Consider the following 20515-nt stretch of genomic DNA (forward strand, 5'->3'; position numbering starts at 1 on the left):
TTAAGGAAAATATAAATGTTTAATGTTCTGATAGCTGCTTATTCTGGCTTTGGAAAAGAAAACTAAATCCTGAACTAAAAACACCAGAATCAGTTCTGTTTCTTGTGGAGATTAAATAACTTCAGTAAGTTTGTCCCAGTGCTTTGATATTTAGATTTTTTTTAGACGGTGGACTGATAAACCTCTGCATCTTCCAACAGAACTCTTTTAGCTATTCGGCTAAAAACCCAAAACTCCTTAAATCAAATGACAAAGCAGGGCCAGTCTGTACAATAGCTATGCTCTGCATGACGGATCGCTGGTTAAAAATCCTTCAGCCAAATCTGTAAATCATCCAACAAGCAAACCCAGTTTAATTAGGAATTGATAGAAACAGCAACTTATGGTCATATGTTTAAATAAAGGATATAAATTACCGGTACTGTAAAAACCCCAAGTGGGAAATTTGGGCAGTTTTAAGGCCCAGAATGATCATTATTGGTTATTGACCTTTTATTGATGTGGTCTAATCTAAAGTTAAATATAACCAGCAGGCTTGCTTCCAGCAGCCAGTCTATTGCACATTTTAAAATTATTCCATTAGAAGAGCTTGATAAAAAAAAAAAAAAAAAAAATAGCAAAATTCAGATAAACACAGTCAATTTCTCCAAAAATAAAGGTTTTACAGTTGCTGTTTATTTTTTTTTTTAACTTTAACCACTTTAATACTAGGGCTGGGTTAAAAAAAAACAAAAATCGATTTAATAGATTTTGAATTGATTCCTTTACATTTTTGCAAAATCGATGTCTAGGGAATGAGATAGATTAGTTTTATAGTGACCCTCATCACGCTCAGATTCAAATGAGCAGGAAAGATGCACTCAAACTTACTTCAAGCCAGACAGCTGCTAATATAGCAAATAGGTTGACTGAAGGACATTAACAAATGGGGGTTGAGCAGCAAACACCCTGTAGTTGTTAGAGACAACGCTGCAAATATGGTTTGTGCATTGAAGATAATGCAGCTCATGCATGTCTGCTGTGTCCCCGCCGTTTCACGTCCGCTTGCTTAAGTGAGGTTTCGTTTTTTCACTTTTCACAAACAAGTGAAAACAGACAGTTATGTTCACATCTTAAGTTTAAACTGTCTGATTAACAAGTTTGCGCTTTGTGTTTAATGTGACAAGAAAAATTAAAATACATGAGTATTTTTGAAACACAGTTTAACCACTTTCATTGCTGTAAAAACAGATTGAATTGAAGTTAATCGATTTAGAACTGTACGAATCAAAATCCAATCGATTCAGGACTTTGGCGAAAATACCCAGCCCTACTAAATACCCCCAAAATTAGATACTTTTTCAAGTTAATTCAGCCCCAATGGATGTAACTGTCTTCGTTTGCATTTTCTTAATTTTGATAGTTCAGATGTCAGATTTCATAATTTGTAGAAAAGTTTAAAAGTTTCGGATTAACAGAATCAACTGCTATGTGATTTCAACTTTGACAAAATATGAAGTCTAAATCCAACAAAAATACTTTATTATTCAAGTTTTTGTAGATGTGGAAAGAATGTGTATTACAGGTCAGAGGCTCCAGAGTGAAAGCATCAGACGAGTCGAGGTGTTTTGTAAGGAAACTTTTATGTGTGCTTTGTGAAAGTCATGTATCTTTAGACAGAAGGCGATGCAGTTTCCAGTACAGCAGATAAGGTTTGATATTAAAGAGTACAAAAAAAGAAAAAAATAATCATTTCAGAGTTCATTCCTCTCCATACTATCCTAACAGGGTTTCATCCGTCCCCCCTTCTGCCCCCCCTTCCTCATCAATGGCAGAAATTACTCTAATTTAGCCGGAAACCTGTTGAAGGTCGATCACAATATGATTGCATAGTTTCTGTTTTCTAATAATTCTGGTTATTTGAACATGATGGGAATATTCAAACAACTACTCCCCTCCTCTGAATCAGTATTCCTCTTCAGACAGGTTGGGGGAGGGAAGATGGGGGCAAAGGAGGAGAGACAGAGGGCAGATTTTTCTCCGCAGTGGGAAGATAGGAATCCAGTAATTTCAGAGATAATTTTCTGTATTCAGATCGATGAGCAGGAACAAGTAATGATCTGCTTTTCCACAAGTGGTTTCCTCTCCTTCCTTAAATAGGAAAAAAAACAAAAAAAAAAAAAAAAAAAACACCCAGAAGATCAAACAGGTTTGCTGATAGAAACCGATGGAACTGCTGCATGTGTCACCGGCCCTTTAAATTTGATCTTTCCTCTTTTATAAACAAAATTCACTGAAAGCTGCGGCCTGTTCCTCAAACTGGGAATGTTTGTTCAGGTCGCCTCTTCCAGCAAACCCTCCCCAGGCATATATCTCTCTAGGATCTAATACACAGATCTTGCCAGCTGCCACATCAAACCCCGCCCCCTAACCCCCCCGCCCATCTAACCCCTGGCAAGGAAAAAAAAAACAAACAAACAAAAAAAAATTATAATAAAATAAACAAAATTAGCATAAGTATCAGATTAGCTTGCGTGACCCCCAGCCCGGTCCAAACTGCTGCCCCCTCCTCCCGGGTTGACCCCACAAAAAACAAAACAGAGGCTGAAGCCAAGGACCCGTAGTGCTGCCCCTGGATGTGCCTGTTCAGTTTAACCTTCAGGACCAACAGTTCAATCTACAAGCTGAGGGTCATAAAAATATTCTGGTTCTCAAACCGGCCCATTCAGGAGCACCGCACAGAAACACTAGACGCCCCCCCATCTTCTAGCCCCCCCTCCCCCGGTGCTTTTCTACAGGTCGCTCTCTCCGTACAGGGCAGTGGAGAAGGACATGTAGTCCAGGGCGCCAGGGACGGCGTCGGGCCCGGCGTAGGGAGCCATGCGAGCGATGCAGTACTCTGCCTGGTCCGGGGGGAGCTCCCGCCTCAGCTCGTCCGCTGTGATGAAGTTCTGATGGGAACAAAAAAAGGCAGCAGTCAGAGACAAGACAGACAAACCAGATCACAAGGTGTGTCTGTTCAACTGAGCGAGCATGCTGCAGCGGACAGGAGGCACCTCAGGGGATCAGACACCAGAACGGCAGGAGTAATTACGCTAATATATATTTATTTTTTTTAAACAAAACTTTTTTTTTTTAAACAAATACAGATCATTGAGGCTGCTTCAAATTATTTCACTTTCAACTTAAAATTATTTAAAGATTAAAAACTCAGTCAACTTCCAGCTTTTTTGTAATAAATTCCACACACAAGGAGCTGCGTAGCTAAAGGCTTCCTTCCCTAGTTGTGTGCGGGCAAAAGGAACAGTGAGCAACAGCTGATCGTTGGATCTCAGGGCAGAAGAAGCCTTGCTTTTCTGTGTAAGTAAGGTGCAAATGTAAGAGGGCAGTAATCCAACAAGGGCCTTGGAAATAAAAGTGTACCAATGACACTGCCTTCTCGTAGAGAGGGAAGGCCATCCCACCTGAGGTCACAGTGATGCGTCATGGCTCTACATTTGTGATGAACCTTAATGAAGCGTGGTAAACAGTGTCCAACATTTGAAGACATGAAGAAGTAGCATTTTTATAAAAAAAGGTCACCATAATTTAACCTGACTCCCCCAGATGGATTTGCTCCGCATATCCATCTGGAAACCTTCCGTTGAAGTAATTTTGGGAAGGGGCGAAAATACTGGTTAGCTGATTGGTCTATGTTGGTGATAGACGGGCCAAATAAACCAATCAGATCAACGAAGCATATGATGTACTAACCGAGTGACGACGAAGAGGAGACAATTGATAGATCAAACTCTTGCTGAAACCAGTCGGGAGAAGAGCAAAAACATCTTTTCCTCTGAGAAAAGCCTCCAGAGCAGTGTTTTGCTCTTCTTTCAGTGAAGAAATACTCCGTAATTCCGATAAAACTTGCTCGATAGCCACGCTAACGCTAGTTTCATCGGCTGAAGCCGCCATGTTCTTTAGACTGAACTGTCGCGCTTCTCGTTGCGTCACACCTCAATCCGCCTCAAAGCCAACGCTGACTGGACGTTTGTTTGGTGAACGGCTCCAAATTTTCTTTAACGGAAAGTAGCCAGACTGATCTGTGAGTGAAACCTTGAAAGCTCGTGAGATCAGGATGGTCTCACGAGGCTAACCATAATCTAAGAGCGATAAAAACGTGGCAGAGACAAGGCGCTTTTTTACTCTAAAAGAAAAACATGTCTTATTACGAAAGAAGAAGCCCAGTTTAACTTTTAAATTCTTAACAAGTTTATCAATAAAAGGTTTGAAGGTGAGGAGTCATCAATTACAATTCCAAGGTATTTATATTCATGTTTCACCTCAATGACATTCCCCTCCAGAGTGGACACCACTATTTGAAAACATACATTTTCTTATGTCAGCATTAAGAAATAATTCAAGATTAATAAATGAAAACTGTAAGGCTTTCCGAAGGGAATAAATAGCTTGTTCAAGAGATGAACCAAAGCAATAAATAATGTTATCATCAGTATAAAATGCATATTAGCATCAGAGAGATTTGGTTCAACATTGTTGATGTACAAGATAAATAAAGGGGGTCCAAAACAGAACCTTGTGGCACATCCTGGTGAACAGTACAAATTCAGAACAAAGCTCCTCACATTTTATACACTAGGATCTGTTTTCTAGATAATTTGAAAACCAGGAAACCGCATGCTCTGACAGTCCAATGAGAAGTAGCCTGCATTTTAAAACAGCATGGAGTCAAAAGCTTTTGAAAGATCAAAAAAGAGCGAAACACAGCACTGTTTTTAATCAAGTGCTACAATTATGTCATTTATCACCTTCATAGTAGCAGTAATAGTGCTGTGTTTTTTTCAGAAACCTGATTGATATTCAGAAAGGATTTCATTTGAAAAAAACTTGAAGCAAATCGTTTCCGCTTTAATCAATATCTTTTAGGTGTAAAGGACCACAGGACTTTCTGCTGCCCCACCTGGTACCACTGATTCTTGAACAAATTTGGTGTGACGTTCCTACTGCAGGATAAATAGCTCTGGGCTTTGACTAGGCCATTTTCATCACCACTTAATTTTGATTTGCTGCTGTGTTACCTGGTTATCAGAATTTTCCTGGACAACTTTTCTACATTTAAAAGCTGAATCTATTTTATCCTGCCTAAATATCCTACAGGTGCCGCTATAAGAACATTCTGTCTACTTTCTCCGTCACACAGACTCACCTTATCGCCAGCCAGGATCTTGAAGGAGGCGATGACCTGGTCTGCAGTGTCCGTGTCGGTCGTTTCCCTGGACATGAAGTCGATGAAGGCCTGGAAGGTTACGAAGCCGGTGTTGTTGGGATCTACGATGCCCATGATGCGGTTAAACTCTCCGTCGCCCTGACAACCAAGAAACTACAGGTTAACCCGGAACGGACAGCAGCTTGTGTCAGACACAAAGGTTGTTAAAAGGAAAAAAAACATCATGACTTCGGTTAAATGGAGCCACCCACTGAACTGAAGTCTGGATGCTTTAGTGTTCCAATCGTGCATGTGGACAAACGGTTTGAATGAAGGTTGATAAACGACAGAAATGAACGGGACAAGTTTCTAAGGGTTTTTTTTAGACTGACGACACTGGACGTGTAGAAGGAGAGAAACACAAAGAACAGATGTGAGAGTTTTAAAGAACCAGCAGGGTGTCTGCAGGTCAAGAGATCCTGGATTTAATTATCATCCCTGATCTGTGATGGATTCAAAGACCAGTTCTTCCCAGACCCAAACCACGGCAAAATGTTTAGACTTTAGAATAATATTTCAGGACATTATTTTTCTGAAAACCACAAATGCAAAAGGTAGAGTCAATATTTTATTCATCTACCTAAATTACTGCTATCAAACTAATAGTTAAATAACAAGTATTGTTTTTAACAAGTTATGTTAAAAATAAACTACTGGGGTTAAAGTGTCTTTTTAAAGAAGTAGTTCTTACATTTTTACATGATAAACCATAAAATATGACTGATCAATAATCAGTTATAAAACCGCAAACTTGTTAACCCCAACTTTTTCTGCTCCATGACATAAGAGAACGAAATACATTTATATTTCTGTTCCTTATAACCATGGACACCACAAAGCTCACTGCTTCTAAAGATACACATTGAATATGATGTATATATACAAACACTCATTATGAATGGCCGACGCGTCCATAGGACCATCAGAGCTAGAGATGTCCCGATCCAGGTTTTTGCACTTCCGATCCGATACCGATATTGTTTTTGGACTTCCGATCCGATACCGATACTGTCTGATACCAGCCTATCCGAGCATGTATTTAAGTTTAAGTTAAAGTATTTAGCCTTAGTTGTAAGACTCATGTTGAAAAGGGTTTTAGTACTCTTGATAACATCTAGCCAGCTAAATTAGGTGAGATTGAATAAAACACAATGCTTGGTAACAACAAACTTACCTGTTTATTAACAGATAAACACAAACTGGACAAAATTATGAATAGCAATCTGAAATTGCACAGTGAACAGTAAAACCGTAAACAGTTAAAGGTGCAAGTATTACTGTAAGTTTTGATAAAAATGCAAAACAGGGAAACACTGGCGCAAAATAACGGAATGGATCGTTTCAATCAGCGAAACTGGAAAATACGGACCGGATTTTTTTTTTTTAAACTGGATCGGCATTTTACATGCTTTGCAGAGACGCATTTTTTTGCCAATATCGGCGTCCCGATCCGATACGTGGATCGGATCGGGACTAATCAGAGCCAATAGAAACTCTGTCCGTTTCTAAAAATCACAGCAAATAGATGAAAAAAAAGCTGACAACAGTCAGTAAGCACATTTGTAGCTATGAGAACAATGGATAAAAGAATCCATGTGGAAATATTTAAGCCAAGATGGATAATATAGTGAAGGAAAGACAGCGGCTGATGGCACCACTGATAATATTGGAAAGAGCAGTTTGGGTTTAAATTAATAAAATTGCTCCACAGCATTGGTCTGCTTTTTTTGCATTCATTTGTCTATTTCCATTTAGCTGCTTGGTGTGCTTAGTGGATGTGCTGGATGTATTTTGATTCATTTTCTAGGCCAATGTTCTTAAATTCCTTCGACTGGATTAAATGGGTTTAACATTTAACATGAACCCCTTAGTTCCTTTGTCTCCGATCTGAATGGATGGTAAAACTAGAGGTCGTCCTGCTTAATCCTGGAGGATGCAGAACATTTCCTCTGAAGAGTTTTTTTTTTTCTTTCCCTTTTCTTCAAATGCTTCTTGGTTTGAAAAGAAAGAAATATATAAAAATCTATAATAATCAAGGAACCAAAAGTAAAGGTGTTAAAAACTATAAAACATCATCAGTGAGATTTCACATCATGTCTTGTCTGAGATGATGGGATCCAGTGATGCTCTGATCCTTGATGTTTTTGATTTACGTGCAGTGTGACATGCGTCTGGAGGTGAACATCAAAGGGACTTATGTTTTGCATGATTATTCATCTTTTTATTTAAACTACAAAGCCTTAAACCGGCCTGGTTACAATTAGTCAATGCCAAATAAAACGGGTCTCCATCCCTGGTCCTGATGTTGAGTTTTAAAGAAAAACAAAATAGAACCGTTGGCCGCCTGGTTCAGCCCTGCAGACACCCTGAGGAGCACCAAGCATCAGCAGCAGTACCAGACTGTTTCCTGTAGCAATGAGCAGAGCCCTGAAATCATCCGAGACCATCTGTCCTGATCGCTTCTGCAGCCGCCACAGTGCAGCAAAGTCCGCAGGGGGGAGGAGTCAGAGACGAAGACGAGATAGAGAGGGAGGCGTGACGGACAGAGATATACAGGTAGAGGAAGGTGGAGGAGGTGAGAAGATAAAAACCACAGACTGTTAACAGCAGCAGATTCAGACAACCAGACAGACATATAGAGAAACAGAGCCCCCTCCTGGACAAACGAGGACATAGCAGCGCTGTTGGATCTCCACACTGACAGACGGACCATCAGAGCAGGAGGGTCGACTGATCCCTGATCCAGTTCTTAACTTTTAAACTAATTTATTCCATTTGAAAAGTATCAGAAAATCAAATGGAGGGAATAAAATATGTGTTAATTAAAAGAAACTTAAAGGAGAAAAATTCTGCCTCAAAGAGTTTCTCCTCTGATTTAAATTTTGCCTCCAGTCCAGTCCCTACAGTCTGATCATAGCAACATTCAGCTCCTCTCTGGAGGAGATCAGCGCCGTCCTGCTCAGATTCTAACCAGCAGCGACTCGGTCCTACCTGCTTGTCGTTCTCCACATCGTAGCCCAGACTGATCAAACAGGCCTTGAACTCGTCCGCCTTCAGGGCCCCGCTGTGGTCCTGAGGTCGGCCAAACGCATCATGAGGATGAGCAGACACAGCGCATGCAGGGAGAAGATGGAGGACGAGGGGACAAACAGATGGACAGCGATGGATGTTTAGACAATGTCAACAAAAACAAACCGACAAGGACTGAGGAGCAGACATGAACGATGGACCTGCAGACATCTGGATGATCACTAAAATGCTGATGATATAAACTAGGGGTGTAAATCACATCCATCATGGCGATTCGATTCAGTATCGATTTCCTGACCCAACGATTCGATTATTTTCGATACTCAAGAATACACCACGATTCGATTAATCTATTAATCGGTTAAATCTTTTTTTTTATTATTATTATTTATTTTTTATTTTTTTACACCTTACAGGCTAAACAAAGTTTCAAGTTTGAAATAAATCAATGAAAGCTGTAATATCATTATGCATTTTCTTTAGAAACAACAGCAAATAACAGAAGTAGAAAAGTTGCATCAAAAATACAGCAAAAATACTGCACAATATCAGTGTAATGAGTTCAATGCAATACCTCGGCTCCAGAGAAACTGTCCAACATATTTTTTTAGAATGTAATAAATATACTCAGGAAAGAGAGATGTTGCGTAGACAGGAATAAAAATAAACTAAATATAAGGGAATTGTTTCAAAGGTCATCTGGGGATGTAGTTTTTGGTAGTATTTTTAATTTTCTAAGAAGAACGGGTATTTTACGGGTACTCCGCTGCTCCTCTCCCAAATTGTAGCTGACCGCAAACAGTGCAGCAGACAGGAGGCCGGCTTGTTTTGTTTTTATGACCGAAATTGCGGAAAACAACTCGTGAAGTTTGACCCGCTAGAAGAGCGAGGTGCACGAGACCGCTGGGACCCTTTTTCCAGCTGGATCTCTGCTCTTTTTGGCCCTCATGTCCCTCCGTCGTCGGACTAAACTCGCCCCCACTTCCTCACCGCCTCGGCCGTAACTAGACCCACAGTGTGTAGCTCAGACCACGCTTCAATACGGAGCATAATTTAAAAATGTCTGTGTCAAGCTTACTGCAATACACTGCTGTAAGAGTATAACCAGGAAGCGCGGTAGGAGGGCAAAATAGGTTTAGCACCACCTTAGCACGGGAGGGAGAATTACGCCCAGGAGCAAATGGATAAAAATAGACCGGAGGAAAAAAAAAACATGAATCGATTCTCTTGCGGACGTGTCGATGCATCGGATCGTCGGCTTTTGGATCGATGCATCGATACAAAACGATTATTATTTACACCCCTAATATAACCCTCACAGAATAAACAGCAGCATGAAGATGTGTGTGCGGTGGGATGTGATCTTAGCGAGCACAGAACTGAAACAGCGGGATGAGATGATGAAGGATGGCGGTGACCTTTTCATCCTCATGATGTTTCAGATCAAGTTTAACGGAGCACAGAAACAAACAGGGCAACTAAAACAGGGTCAGTTAGAAACAGCCTAAACAAGATGTAGAAGATTCTTATAACTAGAACATCGCAGTGGCTTAATCTCACTGACCAAAATAGAAATATTTCAGGTAGATTCTTTCAGTAGCGGGAAATCACTACATTTTCCTTCCACTGAACTTTCTCTGAACATGATCAGATGAGGCACTGATCGACCGGCATCACCTGAAACCACCTTTTGTGGCTCATCCTGCCTGTGCTGAAAGTTGGGTCAATCTTTTAGATTTTAAAATAATCACATTTTTTGAGACTGAAAAATTTGAATCTTTTTTCCTGTCAGCCACAATTAAAATGACAGGTCATAAAGGCTTAAAGTAGTTCAAATATTTCTTTACTGAACTTATGAATTTCCCTTTTTGAAACCAAAAATATTGTAGTTTTTATATTTTGCCAAACATTATTTTCCTCTTTCTTCATATTCTCTCTCTTACAATCAGGTAGTTTAATATATTTTAAGGCCTTAAAGGAATAGTACACCCAAAACATGATTAGCCTTCATTTTCTATGGGGGTGAGTAGAAAATGAAGGCTAATCATGTTTTGGGTGTACTATTCCTTTAAACTGTATTACTGTTAATTATATAACCAAATGTCCTGTTTAAAAAAAAACAAAACAAAAAAAACATGATTCCTACCAGAAAATACTAAATATTTCCATTTCTAAACAAAACAACACAAAATTCACCTCAATCCAAGCTTCCTTATGGGCACTGCTGTTTGAACTATAAACAGCTCTAAAATTCAGCTCCCATCACAACAGGATTAAAAGCTGGAGCCTATTTTTCTACACAGAAGCAGAAGCGATGTGATTCCTGCAGGCCTCAATCAGGAGGAATAACGAGCTCCAGGCCCTGACCTTATCAAAGTGGTTGAAGGAGGCGCGGTACTCGTAGAGCTGCTCCTGGCTGATGCCCTTGGCGTCACGCGTGAGGATCTGGTTCTCCACCTCGTTGATGGTTCTGGCGATGGTGGTGAGCAGCTGCTCCCAGCCCACACGGAGGTGCTGCGGAGGGAAAGCAACAATCAGCAGCAGTTCCAGCAGCTTTACTACATGCTTCAAATTGTTAAGAGCCGAAGCTGCATCTTCATTTCTGCAAACGTCTGGATTTCACCTTCCAGACTGAATTCTCACCAATAGAGACATTTTTTGTCCACAGATTCTCAGTGCAGTTATATGACGAGTTTGAAACTGGTCGGTGATGTTTCAGCGTACCTCCATCGTGTAGGACGTGTACTGGTTGTCGAAGATCAGAGCCTCCTGGATGTGCTGGTGGTAGCCCTCCAGCTTGTTGATCTCAGGCATGTAGGACATGATGCTCTTCTGGTATTCCTGCAGGTTGGTCAGCTGGTCCTCCAGGGTGCCGTTCATCTCGATGGATATCCTGCCAATTTCCTGCCGGCGAGCACAAACATGAAGCGTTAATGGCTGTCAGAAGTGAGCGGAGGACGGAAGAGGAAACTAAATTGCTCTCAACACATCCGTTACCTCCATCTTGGCCTGGATGTAGGCGCCGACCGTGTTGGCCTGTTTGGCGAACGTGGCTCTGAGCGAGTCGTTGGAGTTCTGTTTGTTCAGCTCATCCTGCAGGGCGGTGTCTCGCTGCGGCACCATGGCCATCGCCTGCAAAACACAAACGCACGCCGGTTTGAATCGAACCCCAGAGGGAAAGAACAGCTTTACAAACAGGTGGCCGTCGGGCTGCGAACCCACCTTCTCCCACTTGCTGTCGATGCTCTGGGGGGTGATGGTGGTGTAGGGGTTTGCGCCGCTCAGCTTGATACCGTTGCTCTGGGCGATCTTCTGCACCTCAGCCTGGATGGCCTGGATGGCCTCGCGCTCCTTGTTGGCCTCAGGCAGCGTGGACTTGAACTGCTCGTGGGCTGTGATCAGACCCTGATGGAGGAGACACGGACAGGTATGAGGGGAAGTTCTGACAGCTGTAGCTGATTCACGTTTGGCTGGAACTGATTCTTCAATCCGATTTAAAAATCAGATGCTTCTGTTCTATCAGATCATAAGGCTCTTATAATAAATAAATGTTTTTTTCCTCCTCAGGCACCTGCTATAAACAGCTGATTAGACTCCTCAGTCCATCAGCTCTACACTGATGAAGAAAATCACCTTTCATCAAAACATCACAATCAAATAATGACTCTGTTCTTTCAGGGTGACAAGCTGCCCTGCTTTAGCTCATTCACAAATATTCTAGCCAATATTCTAGTCGATACACCTTTCCAGTCTGATGCTGCTGATTTTCTACCTCTGGACTGTAATGCACAAAACCAGAAATTTTGCAGGTTTTATCTTCGAATTCAACAGAGAATTTAAAAATGGATTTAAATTCATTCCCATTTATTCTTAAGCTGGGACACCCACTTCCAGTCCCAAACATTACAGAACCCAAATATTAATGCAACAGACTAAATACCCCCTAAAATATATACACAATCACTTTACTCTACATTTATATACAAATACAGGGTGAAGCAAACATACCTATTTCTAATTACATTTTTTTTTTTTGCAAAAGCTAAGTTTAACTAATCAGTTTAAATGTATTTTTAATAATTTACAGCAACATTTAATGATCTAATCGTGCATTTGATCATTTTTTTATATATTTACATTTGCATCAAAATAAATACAACGTACAAATAATGAATAGTTTATAATTTCAAATGAATTATTCATTTATTGTAAGATTTTATAATTTTTAGATGTATCTACTAAATAATTCCCCATATGTATACATCACACATATAAATACAAAACTATATGATATTCAAACAACTTATAATTTAGTTTTTTTATTATCTACAACTGAATGGTATATTTAATATTCTAATCAAATATTAGATTAATAAATTAATTTTACAAATAAATGTTATAAATAAATAATTTCTACTTATTTAATGGTAGATTGATTTGTTTTAGTCACATTTAGTTTTTTTCTTTATACATTTATCCCTCAGGTCATGATCTCCTGACCTCCTTTTTATGAACTCTTGCTCTGGATTCTTTATTCAACAACTTTTATGTACATCAGTTCTCCAACATACCCGAATCACACAACAAGCTCCCAACCAGGAATCTGTGGAGCTGAATGACTGAATAAAGGCCTTAAAGTGCGTGCTGATGGTTGGCAGGTTTTTAATGTGAAAACAGAAGCTCTTATTTTTAATTTTATATGAAAATGAAATGCCAACCTCTCTGTATTTTACCTGCTTGTTTGAAATCAGAGCCAATTAACTAAAAACTGAGAAACTTCAGTGACCGAACTGATTGGTGCAACTCAAAAATTTTAAAGAAGATCTTTGGGTCCAATTTGTTCTCAGACAGAATGTCAGTTTTAAACTTTCCAGAATGCATATTGACCAGAATCAGATCCCTGCACTGAAACCGCCACTTGACATTAACATCAAAGCCATCAGCCTTGTTCTAATGACTGGAGTTTCCAGGTACCTGGATCTCCTCAATGTTGTGAACAATGAACATGTCCTGCAGGTCCTCCATGGCTCCCTCCATCCAGTTGTTGAACGGCGCCGCTCTCTTGGCGTACTCCAGGTAGAGCTCATCTATCGACTCCAGCTGCTTCTCTGTTCTCTGTCGGTGAAGGAAAGAAGACGACAGGTTAGAGTGAAGATGGCTCAGTGACACGGCGGCAAAACAAAACCAAGTCCCCTTAATCTGGATCATATAGACAGGAATCGGTACAGCAGTGAAAACATGTTGGATTTATAGTCGAGTGTACAGAACAAACTATATAAGAAGAGTCTCGGTTTGGATGGTCTGGATCAGTCTTACCTCTAGTGACTCTTTGCGCCTGTGGGTGAGGGATCCCAAAATGTCCCACTGTTCACAGATCTTCTGGCAGCGAGCGTTGACGCTGGCAGCATCGTAATAGTCCAGTTCACTGTTAGAAACAACTCGGGTTAAAGCAGACATCGCTTAAACTGCCCACCCCACGGTTTCCATGGCTACATTTCCTTCAGCTTACTTGAGCTCCTGAGCGATGGCAGCGATTTGCTCCACCCGGTCCTGGTGGGCCGCTAGGTCGCTCTCAAAGGCCTCGTGTTTCCGTAGCAAAGCTTTCACTTCTGACAGGGTAGAGGTCTCGTAGTCCTTCTGGGTCAGCATGGCCTCTTTACCTGCAGATGTTTTCAAGAATCATTCCCTGATTTTACCTCCAGACAGTTTCATACCCTGCGTCCTCCATCTGATAGTCTAATGTAGCAAAGTTCACCACAAACATCCACACACATACATCTACACACCGTAAAGAAACATTTAACATGGCGTAATCCTACCATCAGTCCAGGATTCATGGATGGCAGCCTTCTGGTGGAACTTCTCAGCCAGATGCTCCAGTCTCTCCAGACGCCTGATCTCACTAAGAATCCATTCCTCATAGCCCTTCTCTGCTCCCTCCAGGGTGTGCCACGCTGTGTTTATATCCTGGAAGCAAACGACACTAATTCAATAGGATAAAAGCATGTGGTAATTTACCAGAAAGTTTTTGACATCAACTGCAACCGCTGAACTTTTCTGTTAAGATGACTAACTTAACGGACATGGAAGTGTTTTTACTAGTCAGTTATAAATAATCAAAGGAAGCAGTCAATAAAAGCAAAGCAAATAAAAAAAATGTCTGCTTCCACTTTTAAGCATAAGTTATTTTATTTTAATTTAACTAAAGTTTAATAGAAATGATTGATGCTAAATCATACTTGCTAATACTTCTGTCACTAAAGGAGCTAATGTAGGCAAACTCATACATGCGTTTGTAGATAAACCCCTCATAGATTAACCCCCAGAGGGAGGTTACTTACAGAAACCATGCGTCCTTCTGATGGCATGAAGGCAGGTCTGTTGTTCAGTCTCAGTTTGGTCTGCAGAGTGTTGAAGCTGATCTCCAGCTGACATTTCTCTTGGACCTGAGAACAGGATCGGTTTGAATCAGTGATTAGATTCAGCAGGGGCAGAAAAACAAAAAAACAGCTTTTTAAATGACCTCAGATTGAATCTGTACCTTGGGTGGTTTGTGCACTGTACGGTAGTCTCTGAAGTCTTCCTGTCGGGCCTGCAGGTCTTTAACCGTCTTCTCTTGGGTTCGGTTTTCCAGCCAAGGGATCGTCCGACGAATCCACTCAAGCAGCTGGATTAAAAGCGGGATAAGAATCCAGAAAATGAAAAAAACAAAATAAACCCGTATAAAGAGCTCGTTTTGCGTTTTAACGAATCGCACTTACGTCACTGGCCAGTTTCTCGTAGTCCTCCATCATTTGTTCATTCTCCTGGTTGACAGCCAGCACTTTGCAGATGCGGTTGGCGGCTGTCTCAGCCTATCATAAAACATCCATAAAGATTTTAAACTCTCCTCTCTATAAAGATTACATCCAGCAGACAGGCTTTACACTCACTAGCCTTTCCAACCATATCAGATTAGTATCTCTGGGTTTGAATAACTAAACTTCTTTTAATTTTGTAAAAAAAAATTTCCACACGCAGGCAGTTAATATTTCAAAAAGTGCCAAACCTGAAACTATCTCTAACACATAGCTTAATTTAGCTAATAATAGCATGCAAGCTGCTATTAGTTTGGTGATAAAAAAAACCGCAAAGATCAGTGTGTTCAAACTCCATGCGTCTCCCATCAGAACCTGGGAATCAACCCATTCATCTAGTTACAGATTTATGGAACGCTGAAGTCCACATCACTGCATCATCTGCCTAGGATATAACCTACGGTACCACTGGAATAAAAGACAACACACAGGAAAATGGGATTATCTTTTTAAAGTCTGTGTACTAATTTACAAACTACTGTTTTTTTCCTCACATTAATGTATAAATTTGACATGATAAAACAATTTCATTGTTGTTTGAGAAATATTAACAGCAGAAGAAGAGGCTGGACTCGTCAGCAAAGTTTTCCAACAACAGGATATTTAAAATATGGACTGGACTGCGTGGAAAACTCAGCTTATGTCCAAAGACCAAGAAGTGGAAGAACGTGAGAGGTTTTGCTGGTCTACAGAGTTCCCATCATGTTTCTGAATAAAATCTACTTTAAGAACATGAAACTGAATCCCTGTTCTGTTACCGTCTGGGATGCTGACTGATGGAAACCCTGTGGGGTCTGAAGGTTTATCTCAGCTGGGTTGAGGTGTTAGTGTGATTTCCAAGCGTGAGGCCCTCACCTTCTGTGCGCCAGAGAAGGCGTGATAGAAGCAGGATACGTAGGTCATTATGGCCTTCTCATCCGGCCTCAGAGTACCAACGATGTCTAAAGGTTCCCCCCAGCACAGCACAGGTGGGCAGAGAGAGAGAGGGAAAACAGAGAGAGTGAAGCCAAAGCTGAAAAGACCCAAAGCTCTATGCTTCCAGCCCCCAGCAGGTCGGAGGGGGAGGCTGCTCCGGTCCACACCTCAAGCTTCTTCCTAGAACTCCTATCACCTTCCAAAGACGGGATACCAGAAAGGTTTCAGAGGTCGGGACACAAACACACACGACTAAAGAATTTGCCTGAATGAATCTGCAGATTTTTATGCTGAGAATTAAGATGGTGCTCAAAGGGACAGGAAAAAAAAATATCCAAATCCTGCAAGAACAGGTTCAACATCAGTGGCACTGAACATTCATACATACTAGTGAGATACTGAGTCTCAAGGCTGGTATAAAAAATGGCTGCCCAATGAGAAATTTGGAGCCACACCTAACCCCACACTTTCTGCAGAGTCATTTCAGAAACACTTCAGCTATCAGCACTAAACGTGTGTTTGTGTCCCAACATGTACAAGATCCCCATTTAGTCAGTGAGTGAGACCATGCTGGACAGGAAGCTGCAGGTTGTTAGTAAAAGGAGGTCAAAGGTCAGGTCAGTGGGTACCTTCTGTGCTCCAGAGAATGCATGGTAGAAACTGGACACATAAGTCATTATGGCTTTCTCATCTGGACGAGCAGTGTTCACAATGTCTACGATGGGGGGGGGAGACCGTGGTTATGAACACAGACATGTTTATAACGACATGCAGATACAGATAAAACAAGCAGGCTGGGGACGCCTCAGCAGATCAGTCCCAGAGTGGAAAACTGAATTATACACATGTTTCAACAATAAACACAAAACAGATTAAAAAAGCAGACATATGATACACAGTGAGGAAAGATTAGACCTGGAGACGTCTGATCTGCAAAAAAAGGAAATGATCAAACTGCAGCTGCATTTCCATGCACATCTTCATCCTCCTTAGCAGCAGGGCGAACAGCTGTGAGGCACAGCACTGATCTGCATCATGTTGCACATTCATGCTCAAGATGTTTCTCCAAAAAAAACCTGCAGACTCTAAATATTTTAGAAAATTACTGCCATTTTTAGATGCAATGTTTGGTATCAAAGTTCTTTAGCAACAGAAGCAGGTTTTAGTCTCACAGATGTTTATATTACACATCTGGACATTTCTTCAGAAATCAGAGAAGCTGAATAAAGAAAAACATGATTATTGTTAGATATACTTTCAAATTTAATGTTTAGCTGAGGGAAACAGGATTCAGCTTAAGATTAACTAAAGATTTCTAGACATGTTACTAAATCCTGAAAGGCTTAACAATAAAACCTGATGAATTCTTTCCTCATTAATGTTCAGAAATAAATGGTTTAAAGTTTTCATCTCTATATTCCACAGGTTTTATTAGTTCTCAGCTGAAATTGGTTTTTCAGCCTCCTTGATTGTATCTCTACATTCTTGTCTGATGGATGCTATTAACATGAAAACAAGGACCCATCAGTTGTTTTTTAGGTTTTCTGCTAAAGAAAGAATATTATATTTGTGGCGCTGACTTAAAGTATCATCAGCAGATCATCTGAATTTGTTAGATGAAGGTTATTGTTATTACTACACAGGAAACAGTTCGACTGGTCACCCTGCAGCCCTCCTACTGTTACTGTGAAATCAGGCCAGAGTGCAGCTGCAGTCACATGCAGGCCAGCGATGACCAGAACAGGCTCAAATATTCTCTGCAAACAGTTAATAATTAAGGAGATTTTCTCTGAATTATTTGCATCGCTTACAAAGAAACAAACTTTTTTTTTCCTCCCACGCAGTCACATTGTTTCTGCTGTGAAAGCACAGCCTTCACTGTAGATTACTGTGTAACTCTGAGCATACCTTCAGCGTCCAACATTTTGGGGATGTCCAGGTGCTTCTCAGCCACCTCGAAGGCATTGTTCAGATTAGTAACGGGGTCGTCCTGACAGAAGGAAAACACACGTGTCATTTTTTAAAATCTATATTAAGGTAGAAGAAACCCTGTGAAATGTATAATTAGACAGAAGAATGAAGGAACCTTTCTGAGGCTATCATAGTCGATGAGATCGGGTCTGTGTCTGTGGATCAGAGCGTTGAAGGCGAGACCATCCTTCCAGCTAATGGGAGAAAATTATTTTTTTAAGGGAAAATCAAACATTTTGTTTGTGTTTATATCAACATTAAAAAGCTTAATTCAGATCAGAACAAAGACGTAAACCTCGGCTAAAACATAAAAATACCATCTGGACTATATTACTTTATTAATACAATTTGAGCAGCAGGAAATGTTCAGCTCCCTCCAGTAGGGGGCACTGTTTCTACAGAATTACAGGGAGATATTCTCCGGGGAAAACATGAGATCTTTGGCAGCATTCAGCCAATTAATTACTACAGATTGAGAATCAAAGATTTTCATTACAGACCTGCTTCATGTTTCATTTAATTTCATTAAAAACTGGTCGACTAATTCAAAACGCTTGATGGCGTCACTCCAACAACCTCCAAGGTTAGATAATAACTTTGTTCCAATTGGAGCTGTTTTAAATAAATGATCAATGGTGCTTTAGAGCAGTCAGAAGCAGACGTTTGGGTTACCTAATGTGGAAGTTCTGCACATTGACGTTCTTGTACGGCGCCGTCTTCCTCTGGCACCACAGGAGGAGACCCTCCTTGGCAGAGGTCTCTGCAATGAGGAAGAGGAGAAGGCGTGGTCTTCACCAGAACTGCATGTTTCAATACCAAGAAGTTGGTCGCTGATCCAGAGCAGGGATCAGACTCTTAATATCTGATTAAAAAACAACTCAACAAACATGGACTCCTTCTTTGCCATTTTTAAATGTGTGGTATCGTTTTTTTTGCCAGCTAGTTTAAGTGAATCTTTGTGTTTCGCGGTGGGGAAAAAACAAAACAAATTATGCAAGAAAATATTTTCCAATCAACAATTTCAGCTAAGGTTCAATATTTATCATTCATAAACTAAGATATATCTGGATAGTTTAATTGCATTTAGTATCGTGAATAAAAACAAAAAATTATCCTTTTTTTTGCGAAGAACAGCGTTGCTATGCCAACGGGGTGGAGTTTATAGGAAGAGCCAAAATACAGCAGTTTTTGAGAGATGGACTGGACTTAGACCATGCCCACAATGAGCCATGCTCAGCATCAATGCAGACCTGGAGAGTTTGGTGAAGTCCGAGGACTCACCTGACATTCACCCACCGAGGTTCGGGATGTATATTTCAGCTCACAGAGGTGAGACTACAATACAGTCTATGCAAGGTGGGTTAAGTGTTTGTCCAAGGACACTGCGACGGACGGATGGATGAGATGTTAAACTTACAATGCTTAAGAAAAGGAGCCAACGTAATACTTATTCCACGGCAATGGCTTCTAACCTGCAACTTTGGTAGCAAGTTTCAAAAGTATGAAAGGGGCGGAGCTTAAAGGAAGAGTAAAAAATATTTGGAAAATGTTGCTGTTCAAGCATATTTAAAATGATCGACTATCATAAAGTCAAAAGAATCTATGCTTCTAACTGCAACAGATCTACTTTAAAGGGTAAAAACTAATTAGCAGCACCATAGTGCAGCTTCAGATATCAGCGATGACACAGCGGATAACAGGAGGAATCCATCTGGTTGTTAAACACGATTAAAACTTAACACTGAAACAAAACAACAACAAAACTTGAAAGGTTTAAATAAAATGGAAAAGTCTCCGCTTGGTTGCATTAATGACAAATAACAGCACTTTAATTTCCCTTTAGTCTGTCTTCCTAAACAGCCATGTAGGTCAGACCTGCCTTATCCTGGCTTTTCTCCATCACTTCTCACTTCGCCGTGTGAGTGGGAACAGCCTGTTTTTCATTCTGCTTTCCACAATAAGCTCCCATATCTGCATTTTAGCTGTGAAATTTACTGCTTAGGTTAAAAATATGGATAAATAAAACCCTTGCGGGCAGCAGGACTTTTGTGTAGCTTCCATGTTTTTTTTTATTCCATGAGAGAGAAATTCAAACACTAAATAAATTAACTACATAAATATTTCAAGTCTTTATTTTTCCTGTTTATTTTTGTCACAAATTACGGTCCACAACAATAAATAATCGATACCCAATCAGTATCAGGATACAACATTAAATCTGCGTGATATTGATACTCAAGTGTTTGCATATTCTCTTGTTTTTATTTTGAATTTTTATTTATATTTTCATACTGTAAATGTAAATGTATTTATTAGCATTTAGATGCAACTAATTTCACTCTTATTTGGGATTCTGTTGAGAAAGGATTTTTTTCATTAGTTCATCATGTTAATAAAAAATTGTTATCCCTGTAATTTTATTCATTTTTTAATCCTTATATGTCAAAAATACTATTAAGTATTTTCCTGGGTATTAATATAGTGGTTGAATTTTTAT

General features: G+C 40.2%; 1 protein-coding gene across 6 annotated transcripts in view; it reads right to left on the reverse strand.

The window, feature by feature from the left end:
• Positions 1-2438: 2438 nt before the first annotated feature.
• LOC119783387 (alpha-actinin-4-like) overlaps positions 2439-20515 on the reverse strand; it is a 62795-nt gene continuing 44718 nt past the window's right edge. Inside the window, exons 5-23 of one of the 6 annotated variants that reach the window (XM_038284888.1) lie at positions 18691-18778; positions 18134-18212; positions 17956-18037; positions 15988-16073; positions 15037-15129; positions 14817-14942; positions 14617-14721; positions 14095-14242; positions 13785-13935; positions 13592-13700; positions 13250-13390; positions 11498-11680; positions 11273-11407; positions 11000-11179; positions 10643-10789; positions 8237-8317; positions 7642-7707; positions 5186-5344; positions 2439-2930 (exon numbers count right to left, since the gene is read on the reverse strand). In XM_038284888.1, the coding sequence (XP_038140816.1) occupies positions 2772-2930; positions 5186-5344; positions 7642-7707; positions 8237-8317; positions 10643-10789; positions 11000-11179; positions 11273-11407; positions 11498-11680; positions 13250-13390; positions 13592-13700; positions 13785-13935; positions 14095-14242; positions 14617-14721; positions 14817-14942; positions 15037-15129; positions 15988-16073; positions 17956-18037; positions 18134-18212; positions 18691-18778 (2318 nt within the window). In that variant the 3' untranslated portion in view covers positions 2439-2771. Of the gene's footprint in view, positions 2931-5185; positions 5345-7641; positions 7708-8236; positions 8318-10642; positions 10790-10999; positions 11180-11272; positions 11408-11497; positions 11681-13249; positions 13391-13591; positions 13701-13784; positions 13936-14094; positions 14243-14616; positions 14722-14816; positions 14943-15036; positions 15130-15987; positions 16074-16676; positions 16763-17955; positions 18038-18133; positions 18213-18690; positions 18779-20515 lie in introns of all 6 variants that reach the window. The other 5 variants (XM_038284887.1, XM_038284892.1, XM_038284891.1 and 2 more) reach the window with 5 other exon arrangements.

This window comes from Cyprinodon tularosa, unplaced genomic scaffold, assembly GCF_016077235.1.
Source record: "Cyprinodon tularosa strain WSP-4 unplaced genomic scaffold, ASM1607723v1 ctg203, whole genome shotgun sequence".
NCBI lineage: Eukaryota > Metazoa > Chordata > Actinopteri > Cyprinodontiformes > Cyprinodontidae > Cyprinodon > Cyprinodon tularosa.